The following is a 14,212-nucleotide window of genomic DNA, read 5'->3' on the forward strand; positions in this document are numbered from 1 at the left end:
CATTAACTGACAATTCTGCTTTCAGGTGACAACGTGGATTGCTGGATGGAAATTCAGCAGGGCAAGGGTCCTTGGGCGCCGGCTGTCAGTGGAATCGTACCGCTGGGATCTACGATGACGTTGGTCGTGGCGATCAACGACTTCCGTGGAGAGTTTGACATGCGCGTCAAGTCCTGTGTGGCGTCCGACGGCGCCGGACACGTAATCAAGCTCAGCGATGAGTACGGCTGTGTTCTGCGACCGAAGATGATCTCACGATTCCTCAAAGCTCGCGCTCCCGATGATAAGGCCTCGGTGATCACGTACGCTTTCTTCCACGCGTTCAAGTTCCCCGATGCGCTGAGCGTACACATCAAGTGTAAGGTCGAAATCTGTCGCCACGGTTGCTTGGATCATTGTCAGCACAGTGGACCGACAGGAGGATCAGGCAAACTACACAGCCTACTTGATCGTAAGGATACTCTGGATAGCCATCAGAACAGTAACGACATCCTACAAGGATCGGATGAAGAGGAAGCCGCCTCCAGTAACCAGGACGTGTTCTACGATGACATCATCCACACCGACAAGAACGCCAATCAACCACCACCGCCACCTCCTCCAGCGCCCAAGAAACCAATCCTGCCACCAATTCAGAAGAAGAAGGACAGTGGCTACCTGCAGTATCATCACCACAACCGAGATCCCCTCGACGAATTGGAGCAACTCTTCCTCAACGATCACTCGATGATGCCGGCTGAGATGCTGAAGAAGCAACCGCCACCACCACCACCGCCAGCTCCTCAAATGCAGCACCAACCTCATCCGCAGTCTCTCCAGCAAAAACTTCACAAATCAACCCCGGACGACGAAAAGTTCCCTCACGGACCACGACAGATGGACGCCGAGAAGCGAATGGGTCTCCCAGCCGTTGCCGGACCTCGTGCCCTAAACCTGGACGCTGAAGATGTTCGGAATCCAGTTTACGTCAACGAAGTTCCTAAGAAACGCGTTCGTCGATCGATCAAGATCACCGACCGGAAGATCCGCTCCACGGACGTTGGAGTCAGCGGCATCTACGACGTCATTTCCGAGGCCGACTTGGCCTTCAACCCGGACGGCAAACAGGAAGCCGTCACCGTCTTCCAGGGCAAGATAACCGAAGAAGTCGTGTACGGCATCTGCATGCCCGTGCCAGGCTTCAGCATCCTGTTCATCCTGGTCATTTCGGCCACGATCATCTCATCTCTGATCGCCGGATCTCTCCTCTACCGGTATCAACTCCAGAAGGAGATCATGGCGCAACAGGCCAGCGGAGTCACCCCGAACCACCTGCCACCGAACAACTTCGCCACCTGGATGACCCTGAGACTGTTCCGATCCCGACAGCATCACGCAGCGGCGGCAGCGGCAGCTGCTGCCTCCATGGCAGCCAACGGAGTTCGTGCATCTATGGACGTCACCACAACGGCTCAATGAGCCGTTTCTTCTACTCCTCAATAGCCTTGTGTAGGTTCTCGCTGCAGAACTACGGAACTCATCTCTATTTATATCAAGTCGAAATCGAATCTACATCATTTCCACACTCAATGAATCATTCTTTTTCGGGTTTATTGCAATATTTATTTTACTTTAAAAAAATCAATAATCGACGAAGAGGAACGAACACACCCACACCCCACATACAACTCACTCACACAACGCTAGTTTGTAAGCCACGACACAGCAATGACGAACTCAAATCAGAACAAGCTTCTCTTCCTCTATTGTTTACATTTCCCATACAAAGAAAACATTGCTCAAAACGGCAACGAAAACTCCTCAATTTATGCAACCCGCGTTCGCGTATTGCCACTCACTAGACGTGACGCAACGAGACATTTATTGCTGCTTAATCGTTGTCTGTAGGCGATTAATTTTGCTCCAGCAAGCGAAAACAAAGATTACTCTTATGAAGTGAAAGAAGAAAAAAAGTAAAGCAAAACATTACGGTAGACTTTAATTTATTAAAAAAAATCAATGATAGGTTTAATCAATCTCATGATTGACGTGTTGACAGAATGCCAGCAGAGAAGGAAAACAATGCTCAATTCGTAATTTTAATGAAGAGAAGAATTCTTTTCGAAATATCCGATTCATGCAAATGAGGAAACAAAAAAGTTAAGTTATTTAATTTATTTAAACAAACACTTTGTTTGTTCCACTAGTTGATCGATCTGCACTGTGCGGGTGAGAGGTAATTCTACTTACTCCGGCCGAAGGTTATCAACCACTGGAACAATCCCTTACAGTCGAGGTTAAGTGCTGCGTATTGTTTAGAGAAGATGATATATTCGAGAGAAAGAGAGAAGCGATACCCTAGTTAAATAGCAAAGCAACTCTGTTATCAATAGTTGAAACAAATCACAGTATTGTATAAAAATAATCCTGAGGTGTGATGGCGTAGTGTAATGATCCGAACGATCCTTCACCTTGCTCTTATCGTCATCGTATCTTTCCAGTCTTGTCTTCTATCCTCCGGTAGCTGTTCGGTTTCCCAGATCCTGTCTATTAACCGGTGTTCAGCTGCAATGTCATCCTTGTCAGCTGCATTTTTGGTTATGAGCTGGTGCATAGCATCCATAATTTCCCTCAGTTGGAGCTGGAACAGATCCGTGCTCTGCTGCACTGACGTAGTCATATCCTCCGATTCCTTGGTCTTACATGCCTATGTTCTGCATGCCATTTGATGTGCTGCTTCTACATCACGTCCGTCCGTCAAGAGCCAACCATTTTCATCCATGCAGGTTTCAGCTCGCGGCACGAAGCCGTTGCAAGAGACATGTTGAGCTTTTCGTAGAACATCCGTGATTCTTGGGATGGAACAGCAGTTCCATTTACTCGCACTCCGCTTCTTCAAAGCGAAGTTTATTTCTTCATCTGCAGTTACCGCTTCTGTTTATTTCGCTCCACTTTCTGCCGGGTTCCAAACTGCAGCATCACTATCTAAGCTGCGTTCTTCTCCTACAAAATCTCTCTGCTGCACTCATCGTCGAATGAATCGTTCCATTGACTCCGTTCCACATACCCGAATGCTGCTATAGGCTGCGTCGTTGATGGCTGCTTTTACTGCACTCCTGCAGGGTTCTAGAGACTTTGGACCTCTGAGGCCACATTGAGCTCGCCTTCGTCTGGCAACGCTGCCTCGAGATGCTCACTCTAGGTTGGTCGCCGGAGCTGTCGTTGCTGATGACCGTATGTTTTCAGTTTGACCATCACCAGACAGGTCCTAAAGCCGATAATGTCGGAGAAGTGCAATTCATCAAATAGAACGCGGTCGATGTGGGATTCCATCTGCTGTGGTGATCTTGAGGTGTATCGTCAAGGCTGTGTTGAAAAAAGGTATGCCCATATATTCTTGGGAGTTGGCTTAATCGATGAACCTTAGACTGTTTTCGTTCGATAGCTGGTGGGCGTTGAACTGTATAAATGTCGGTATTAAATCCTCTTCCTAGCCTGCCTGAGCGTTTAGGCACAGACAAACAGACGTCTCAATCTACTCACTTCCCATCGTTTCCCTCTTTAACGGATTATTCAAATATTCCGTAGTCCGCAAATCACTCGCTCATGGCGCTCGCATCGCTTTTGCTCCTGTTTGACGTTTGCTCACTACCGCCATCTATTCAGTGGGTTTGCGTACTACAGCATAATTAGCATTGGGCGGTTCTGTTTGCGTGACGATGATTTTTATCCCATTTTGTTCCAAGTGATACGTCTGTTTGTCTGTGGTTTACGTCTTCTATGATGACACCAGCAAGGTCTTGCTGAATACCAGCGTTTATCTCAGTTAGCTCAACTGGAACAAACTCATAGAACGCATGCGATTTTTATTATTGTCATGATGATTCCCAAGAGTTATGGACTCAGGAAAAGATGACTTTTTTTTTGCACAGTTTGTTCCGAGTTTGTTTACTTGGAGCAGGCTCGTGCACGAAGTGGCGCCAAGGGAGGGGTTTTTCCCAATTTCGGCAAAAGGCGGAGGGCGCCTAGTGTAGCTCCCCCCCCCCCTTTCAAGTTCAAGACAGTCGCCGGTTCCAAATTTATAGAGTGCATTCAGCAGTGAGCGATATTGTTAATGGGTTTGTCGGAGATTATGGGTCTCGCGGTTCTATTGCCGGCCATCTGGCGCTAAAATCGACGACCCAGCAGTCTTGGCAGGAAGAATAGGTACAATGCCGAGGATTGCACCCGTCGCCCAGTGGATGTATCCTTTTTCCTGGTATTCGACCATATGCTTCCTCACGCTTTCACCTATGGTCGGATTCTTCGCCATACGCCGTTCAAGGTACTCCATTCGTTTTACGGCCATCTGATTGCGATCCGGAAACTGAAATTTGATGAACTTCCACAGAAAGTCGGCCTCGTAGCGCTGATAGATGGTCCCTCCCAAATGTGTTTTTGCGGCGATGGGCTCTTGGGATTTGCATGTGGAATATCGTTACCGATGGAGATTTAGGAACAATGCCTTCTAATCTTTATTTGGTAGTTCGTTCAAATAGGGATACTTTTCCACCATTTCCGTGTACCGGGATTGACTGCCGGGAATGGTCTAGACGGTTCACTGCGAAGCAAAAGTGCTTTCCAATGTGCGTGTATGCAATGATTGTGTTTGTGCACTAGGTTGTCCCAAAATTGCGCATGGTCAAAAAGCTTGGGGGCTCACCCTGCAAATGATAGCTGAGGGTGTTAGAAACAAACTTTTGTATGACGGCAACTTTCAGAAATGACGTTTAGAGGTCGCCCCGGCGAGATTTTTGAAAAATGACCATTTTTCGTAATAAATTTCATACAAATATTTTTTACCGTACAAAAATTGGCAATACTCACTATTTTTATATTTTTTACAGCTTGATATGGATCCAAACTACTCGGGAAAAATAATTAACGACATGTTTTGCAGGTAACTTTTTGATACTGAATTTTTGAATTTACTAAAATTTGCAATTTTTTGATATACTGTGCATTTTACCCATCATAAAAAGTATCTGAACATTATGCTAATTTAAAACAATTTCCATAAAAAGATAGGAAATTTTATGAGGAAAAACTTTGCCGAAGTCAGCATGGCGTTTTTTTTATCCGTTTTAGAGTTATTCACAATTTACTATTTAGTGAAAATTGAATGTTTGGGTATTTTTCTAAAAATGTCACATAAGAACTTCCCAGAAACACATACAAAATAAAAATCACGTATGCTCAACAAGTTTTTGTCTTGATTGTGTTATGGAATTATGGTGACATAATTAATTGTTTTTTTTTTGTTATTCAATCCCTTCATATGTAAAGATTTCTTAAAAAGCTAGCTCTCTTGACAAGTTACGTACTGCCTATTGATTTTTAAAGATATTCTCCACAAAATGTTGAGCCATATTTTCGCGTTTATCTTACTTTCCTGTCGATATTCTCAATTATTTTTCTACATGAAGACGTATGAATCCTGGACCAGTGAAACAGCCCAGGAAACAGTGGCAAAGTGAATAAAGGCGAATACATTGATCCATACCCGTGATTACGAACATCTTACGTAAGAATACCAATTTTTAGATACTAAATTCCAATTCAAGACATTCTAAAAAGCAGAGCATGTTTTTTTACATTTACTGACTTGAACTATCTTATCAACACCGAAAATAAGATATACCGAGGCAAATTGAAACGGGTGGGATAAGATGAACCAGTGAGTTAACGTAATGTTATCCAAGGTTAAGCCTGGAACATATAGCGTCCGTTCCGTCGAGGTTTGCGTTTTTTTTTTGACAGTTTTCCCATGGGAAATGTGTCAAACTACTGTCTCGCACACGCAAACGTATGCATTGTGTGGGGCACTTTAGAACAATTTGTTTACCATAACACATACACGGCATACAGTAAGATAACGTAGGCTATTATTGGCAAACAACAGTTTTGGACGTAAACAAGTGACGTCATTTTTATCGTCATATGTGTTGATCAAAATGATAGGGACTACTAGAACGTTTTATTCATGTCTTTGAACGGTTTGAACAACATCATTGAAAATCAAAACGGCATATTTTGAGGAATGTATCACCTTCTGAATGATATAGAAAATGTGCCGTGCGTTTGATTGTGTATTATGCTCGTATAAACCATGAGCCATTTTACGATGTGACAACAATGTTGATGATGATATGATTTTCACGGGTTATTAGACGCTACCTCCTGTCAAAATTCATTCATAAAATCGGCTCGTAAAATGGACTATTGTCAGTACATAACCGTTAAAAATGCCATGGCCTACTGAGGCATCTCAAAATGGTACCTAATGATAAAGTTTCTCGCTAGTAGGTACCTTTCTATATCAAAGAAAATGGATTTGTCAACGGAAACAAAAATTCAATAAATGATGCCACCATAATTCCTAAACACAATGAAGAGAAAAACTTGTTGAGTATACGTAATTTTTTACTTTGTATGTGTTTTTGGGCAGTTCTTTTGTGATTTTTCTTAAAAATACCTAAAAATCAAAATTTCACCAAATAGTAAATCGTGAATAACTCTAAAACGGATAGACAAAACGCCATGCTGTCTTCGGCAAAGTTTTTCCTCATAAAATTTCCTATCGTTTTATGGAAATTGTTTTAAATTAGCATAATGTTCAGATACTTTTTATGATGGGTAAAATGCACAGTATATCGAAAAATTGCAAATTTTAGTAAATTCAAAAATTCAGTATCGAAAAAATACCTGCAAAACATGTCGTTAATTATTTTTTCCAAATAGTTTGGATCCATATCAAGCTGTAAAAATTATAAAAATAGTGAGTATTGCCAATTTTTGTACGGTAAAAAATATTTGTATGAAATTTATTGAGAAAAATGGCCATTTTTCAAAAATCTCGCCGGGGCGACCTCTAAACGTCATTTCTGAAAATTGCCGTCATACAAAAGTTTGTTTCTGACACCCTTAGCTATCATTTGCAGGGTGAGCCCCCACGCTTTTCGACCATATGCAAATTTTGGGACAACCTATTGTGCACCCGTGATTAAAGAAAAAGGGGGAAATTTGCCAAGAGAAACCACTAAATCTGGATGTGATCTGGTGGTTACAAAGCCATGGTGTCCTGACCTGCAAGTCCCTACATCAGGGGTTCTCAAACTTTTTTAGTTTGCGACCCACTTTCGATTGTTACACAATTTGGCGACCCACCAGCATGTATTTTCATAACATACGTCATTTTGGAAAATTTGGACTAAAAAATTACATTTTATCTTCTTTGAAGAATATGACCTCCACTTGGTCGACCCACCTAGCTCGCTGCGCTCCACGTCTTCTTGTACCGGTCGGATGACTCTCGAGAACCATTTTAGTCGGGTTGCTGTCCGACATCCTGATGACGTGACCCGCCCATCGTAGCCTCCTGATTTTCGCGGTATGGACGATGGTTGGTTCTCCCAGCAGCTGATGCAGCTCGTGGTTCATTCGCCTTCTCCAAGTCCCGTCTTCCAACTGCACTCCGCCGTAGATGGTACGCAACACCTTCCGTTCGAAAACTCCAAGGGCGCGTTGGTCCTCTGCCCGTAGGGTCCATGTTTCATGCCCATAGAGGACGAGCGTTTTGTAGATAGTTAACTTCGTGTTACGGCGAACTTTATTCGACCGTAGAGTTCTGCGATTTCCTGCCAAAATGCGCCTCTGAATTTCTCTGCTGGTGTCGTTGTCGGCAGTCACCAGAGAGCCCAAATACACGAATTCTTCAACCGCCTCGATTTCATCACCGTCGATATGAATTCGGGGTGGTGGAGCCCTTTGCCTTCATGTATTTTGTCCTCGACACATTAATGACTAATCCTATTCGCCTAGCGTCACTATTTAGTCGGATGTGCGTTTCCGCCATTGTCTCAAATGTACGAGAAACAATATCAATATCATCAGCGAAACCAAGCAGCTGAACGGACTTCGTGAAAATCGTTCCACTCGTGTTTATCCCCGCTCTCCTAATTACACCCTCTCTAAAGCAATGTTGAACAGCAAGCACGAAAGACCATCACCTTGCCGTAACCCTCCGCGAGATTCGAAGGGACTCGAGAGTGTCCCTGATACTCAAACTACTCACATCACTCGATCCATCGTCGCCTTGATCAATCGTATCAGTTTATCCGGGAATCCGTATTCGTGCATAATCTGCCATAGCTGTTCTCGATCGATTGTATCATACGCCGATTTGAAATCGATGAACAAGTTATGTGTGGGTACGTTGTATTTGCGGCATTTCTGCAACACCTGGCGGATGGCGAACATCTGGTCCGTTGTAGCGCGTTCACCCATAAATCCAGCCATATATTGCCCCACGAACTCTCTTGCAATCGGTAATAGACGGCGGCATAAAATTTGAGGGAGTATCTAGTAGGCAGCGCTCAGTAGAGTTCCCGCAATCCAATTTCTCGCCTTTTTTGTAGATGGGACACATGATACCTTCCATCCATTCCTCCGGTAATACTTACTTACCTTACCGGTCAGGCTAAGGCCGGGGTGGCCTCTGCTGTACATAGTAGCCTCCTCCATTCCACTCGGTCCATGGCTGTTTGTCTCCAGTTCCGCACTCTGCGTAGGGTCCGCAGATCGTCCTCCACTTGGTCGACCCACCTAGCACGCTGCGCTCCACGTCTTCTTGTACCGGTCGGATGACTCTCGAGAACCATTTTAGTCGGGTTGCTATCCGACATCCTGATGACGTGACCCGCCCACCGTAGCCTCCCGATTTTCGCGGTATGGACGATGGTTGGTTCTCCCAGCAGCTGATGCAGCTCGTGGTTCATTCGCCTTCTCCAAGTCCCGTCTTCCAACTGCACTCCGCCGTAGATGGTACGCAACACCTTCCGTTCGAAAACTCCAAGGGCGCGTTGGTCCTCTGCCCGTAGGGTCCATGTTTCATGCCCATAGAGGACGAGCGTTTTGTAGATAGTTAACTTCGTGTTACGGCGAACTTTATTCGACCGTAGAGTTCTGCGATTTCCTGCCAAAATGCGCCTCTGAATTTCTCTGCTGGTGTCGTTGTCGGCAGTCACCAGAGAGCCCAAATACACGAATTCTTCAACCGCCTCGATTTCATCACCGTCGATATGAATTCGGGGTGGTGGAGCCCTTTGCCTTCATGTATTTTGTCCTCGACACATTAATGACTAATCCGATTCGCCTGGCGTCACTTTTTAGTCGGATGTGCGTTTCCGCCATTGTCTCAAATGTACGAGAAACAATATCAATATCATCAGCGAAACCAAGCAGCTGAACGGACTTCGTGAAAATCGTTCCACTCGTGTTTATCCCCGCTCTCCTAATTACACCCTCTCTAAAGCACGAAAGACCATCACCTTGCCGTATTTTTTTTTTTTTTTATTAATGTGTATTTTAACTTATAGCTAATTCTACACTTAACCTTGCCGTAACCCTCCGCGAGATTCGAAGAGACTCGAGAGTGTCCCTGATACTCGAACTACTCACATCACTCGATCCATCGTCGCCTTGATCAATCGTATCAGTTTTACCGGGAATCCGTATTCGTGCATAATCTGCCATAGCTGTTCTCGATCGATTGTATCATACGCCGATTTGAAATCGATGAACAAGTGACGTGTGGGCACGTTGTATTTGCGGCATTTCTGCAACACCTGGTGGATGGCGAACATCTGGTCCGTTGTAGCGCGTTCACTCGTAAATCCAGCCATATATTGCCCCACGAACTCTCTTGCAATCGGTGATAGATGGCGGCATAAAATTTGAGGGAGTATCTTGTAGGTAGCGCTCAGTAGTGTGATCGTGCGGTAGCTCCCGCAATCCAACCTGTCGCCTTTTTTGTAGATGGGACACACGATACCTTCCATCCATTCCTCCGGGAATACTTCCTCCTCCCAAATCTTGGTAATGATCCAGTGTAGCGCTCTCACCAGTGCTTCTCCACCGTATTTTAGAAGCCCGCTTGGTAGTTGATCTGCTCCAGCGGCTTTGATGTTTTTCAACCGGCCAACCTCCTCCTCAATCTCTTGGAGGTCAGGGGCTGGAAATCTTTCGTCCTGTGCACATACTGCTAGATCTGTTACCACGCCACCTTCGGTACTTGCAACGTCTCCATTGAGGTGCTCATCGTAATGCTGCCGCCACCTCTCGACCACCTCACGGAAGACTGAGTTCTGCCTGCCTTTAACGTGCCTCATTCGCTATCGTATGGTGTTGCAGCATTCTCGCCCATGCTGCATTCTTCTCGTTTTTGAACTGTTCACATTCGCCGTCGTACCAGTCGTTTCTGTGATTCGGAGTCGCAAAGCCTAGTGCTGTAGCCGAGGTACTACCTATGGCGGATCGGATGTCCCTCCAGCCATCTTCAAGTGTAGCTGCGCCAAGTTGCTCTTCTGTTGGTAGGGCCACTGCTAACTGCTGCGCGTAGTCTTGAGCCACTTCTACGTTACGCAACTGCTCGATGATAACTGTCGAAAGTTTTGAGCGCATGCATACAGCGACTAAGTAGTGACCCGAATCTATATTCGCACTGCGGTATGTGCGGACATTGGTTATATCCAAGAAGAATTTACCGTCGATTAGAACGTGGTCGATTTGGTTTTCTGTTTGATGGTCTGGTGATCTCCAGTTGGCTTTGTGGATATCTTTGCGGGGGAAGAAGGTGCTTCGGACTACCATATCACGGAAGGCTGCAAAGTTTACACATCGCTGGCCGTTATCATTCGATACGGCGTGCAGGCTGTTTCGCCCGATTACCGGTCTGTACATTTTCTGCCTTCCTAGCTGCGCGTTCATGTCGCCGACAACGATTTTCACGTCACGCGGAGAGCAACTATCGTATGTTTGCTCTAACTGCGCGTAGAACGCTTCTTTCTCATCATCGGGTCTCCCTTCGTGTGGGTACACTTTCTGTCCAGTCCAACAAAGTTCCTGCAATTCCACGATGCCGAAGTTGCGGGAATGTAGTTCGTCGTAAATTATCCTGTCACATCCTGCGAAACCTAGTGACTTGCAATTCCATGTTCCAAGTTTCCAATCGTAGTCCTTATTTCGTCGCGTGGGACTTTTCCAATTGTATCGAGTCGTATTTTCTCCTATGTTATTCGCAATGAGGATTTTTACGGGTGGCTTATTGAGCCTACGCTAACACTCCTGTCTCGCTGGAGGGCCATCGTGCCAGTTCTGTTTAACGTCCCAACCAACACTGGGACGACCAGTGCCCTATTTTGTCCTTTTTTGCACTATTTTTATGCAAAACATAACAAAGTAGCAAAGATAAACCTCTGCCGCCGACATATAACCCGGGAAAAAGTTAAATACTATATTTTTATTCTTCAATCACTTAACCTAATTTTCAGCTCTGTTGTCCACTTGGGCACTGCGTGAGCGATTCCAATTGGAAGCTGTACATACACTTTGTACAGCGCCTAAATCTATTCTATTTCTAATTGTACTACATCGAACTGGTTGCGTTGCGCTGCTTTCACTCTCTACCCTATCATGGGAGAATGATGAGCACGAGGATGTTGATGTGTGGCTGTTGGTTGTTCCTGTTTCCAGTCCGATTGGGGGTCCATTATGGGTTGCCGTTCGCCGATGTCCAAATATCCGGGTTCATTTGAGCTATAGGCTCAGAAGAGGGTCAGTGTCAGCTGCTCTCAGGGGGAAAGAGCAACTGACGAAAGTGCCGGGGCTGGGTTCGAACCCATGACCATCTGCTTACGAAGCAAACGTGTAGCCACTACGCCACGGGTCCCGGCTAAGTTAAATACTATAGTAGAGGTTGTTCTCAATTGAAAAAGACAATTACACCGTCTTCGACCTTGCGGCCTCTACAGACTGAACAATACTAACATTTGACAACGGACAACACATATAACACCCAGTGGCCCAGTAGAGAATTTTTCGTTTGACGAAAAGTTTTCCCCGACTGGAGCGGGAATCGAAACCACACTCCGAGGAACATTTCCGTGCTGACCAGATCACTATAACGCCCCATTTTGCCCCACACTACTTATTAATTATGAAAAAAAAACTAGTTTTATCTATGGATTTTCAAGCAGTTTTCGATGTTTCCATTCAAATCCTAGCAATCATGATGCAAATATTCTTAAACAACTGGATAGAGTTGATTTCCACCATGGCAGAGCACGAGTTGTGGCTTACTTTGCCCCAATTCTCCATTATTTTCATGTTTCGGTGCTAAATTTTACCAAAAAGCATATGAAGATCTCCGCTAACGATCTGTATCTATAAAAAAAGTTCAATATTTCAGCGAAGATGATCCACAATGAGGGTGGAACATTTTCATGTTTCCCATATCACTATAATGTCCCATTTTGCCCCATATTCCTTAAAATCTATTAAAAAGAGTTTTTTTAGGTCTCATGATGTATTCGAAGCTTCCATACAAATCATAGCAATCATGATGCAAATACTCATTAAAAAAACTAGATAGTGTTATTTTTCACCATGGAAGAGCACGAGATGTGACCTATTTTGCCCCAATTCACTCTAATTTTGATGTTTCGGTGCCAAATATGTCCGGAAAGAATATGAAGATCTCCGCTGAAGATCTACATCCATGAAAAACGTTCAATATTTCAGCAAAGATTATCCACCACAAGGGTGGAGCATTTTCAAGTTGCCCATATCACGATAATGTTCCATTTTGCCCCATATTCCTTCAAAACTATGAAAAATTAGTTTTTTCATGTATTTTCAAGCTTTCGAAGTTTTCATGCAATAACATGAAATTATGATGCAAATACTCTTATATAAAACTAGATAGAGTTTATTTTACCATGGATGAGCAAGGGATGTAACATATTTTGCTCCAATTCATTCTAATTTTCATGTTTCGTTGCCAAATTTAAACATTTTCATGCTTCATTAACCAAGAATCATATGATAACATCTTCTTTACATTATTTACAAATATGGTATAAAATTCTTACACATTATCTCCTATACCAGACATTTAAAAATGAAATTTAAAAAATATGTTTAAACAAAAAAAAAACATGATCTGTTGATTCTCGAAGAAGCATTGAAAGTTTCTGGAAATTGCTACAGATTTAGAAAGAGCGCCATGCTGTCCCTGTTGTTTATAGAATATCGCTGCTTGTTTTTATTATAGAATATAGAAGATTCAATTCAGTTAATTCCGCATGTATGTAGCAGATAGAAAAATTAAAAAAAAATATTCATAACTTAATCCTACTTTTTTAATTATCTTAACAATCTTCAAGATAACTGTTATCAGATTCGGATGTATTTTCCGAAACGTCCTCATCCATATCCGAATTGGAGTAAAATAGATCACACTTCGTGCTTTGCCATGGTGGAAATCAAGTCTATCTAGGACATAAACGTGGCGACGCGAATCAAGCAGGGTGTCTACTCGATTGCGAAAATAAAATTCCCTGATTTTTCCAGGTTTTTTCCAGGTCTTAGAAAATAATTCCAGGTTCACATAATAATCACTCCAGTAACTAGAACGAACCAACCATTGCCATATACAAAACAGATAAAAATTTGCTGAATTTTGTTAGAAGAAATATGTGGCGGCATTACACTGAAACCTCCATTTAAGTCGCTGCATGGCTTATCGAAAATAATTTTTACCGTGCAAGCACTGACAAAACTAAAGACTTTTATATTTTTTAACACATCGCATGACAAATGAGATTTATCAAAAAATATAAAACTGTATGGTTTAGTAATTGCTTGCACGGTAAAAAATATTTTCGATTAGCCATGCATCGACTTAAATGGAGGTTTCAGTGTACTAGATTTATTTCAGGTTGAACTTCTGGCAGAAATGGAGCAGCTCCAAACATTTTCGGCGGATTTCCTAGATAAGTCATTATGTATAGGATTTCATATAAAAAATGGTGCAAATGTCTATTTAAGGACAACCTTCTTGAATTCCCAATACAATCTTGCACCAGAAAATCAGATGCACAATTCTCAAGTAATAAACTTGCAACGATAGTGTAATTTTTATTTTATTCTTGCTCACTTGTAAAAAGCTTAAAATGAAAATATCAATCGTGCGGGTTTTGGGTGCGGGTTTGTGCACTTAAAATCGTGAGTAGGCCTGGCGGCCATATTTGTATTCTAACGAACTTGTCCTTAAATTATTGACAAATCAATATGATTTTTTTTTAGATTTTGTTGTAATTCATTGAGATGTTGGTGAGAGTCTTCAAAAAATGTT

The 14,212-nt window shown here is 43.3% G+C and overlaps 1 protein-coding gene across 2 annotated transcripts in view; it reads left to right on the forward strand.

Annotated features, from left to right (window-relative positions):
* Window positions 1-2,404, forward strand: part of LOC109400384 (uncharacterized) — a 118,119-nt gene extending 115,715 nt beyond the window's left edge. For both annotated transcript variants that reach the window (XM_019672889.3, XM_062845067.1), the window contains exon 5: window positions 26-2,404. In XM_019672889.3, the coding sequence (XP_019528434.3) occupies window positions 26-1,458 (1,433 nt within the window). In that variant the 3' untranslated portion in view covers window positions 1,459-2,404. The remainder of the gene's footprint in view (window positions 1-25) is intronic.
* The last annotated feature ends 11,808 nt before the right edge of the window (window positions 2,405-14,212 follow it).

Source organism: Aedes albopictus, chromosome 1, assembly GCF_035046485.1.
Source record: "Aedes albopictus strain Foshan chromosome 1, AalbF5, whole genome shotgun sequence".
Classification (NCBI taxonomy): domain Eukaryota; kingdom Metazoa; phylum Arthropoda; class Insecta; order Diptera; family Culicidae; genus Aedes; species Aedes albopictus.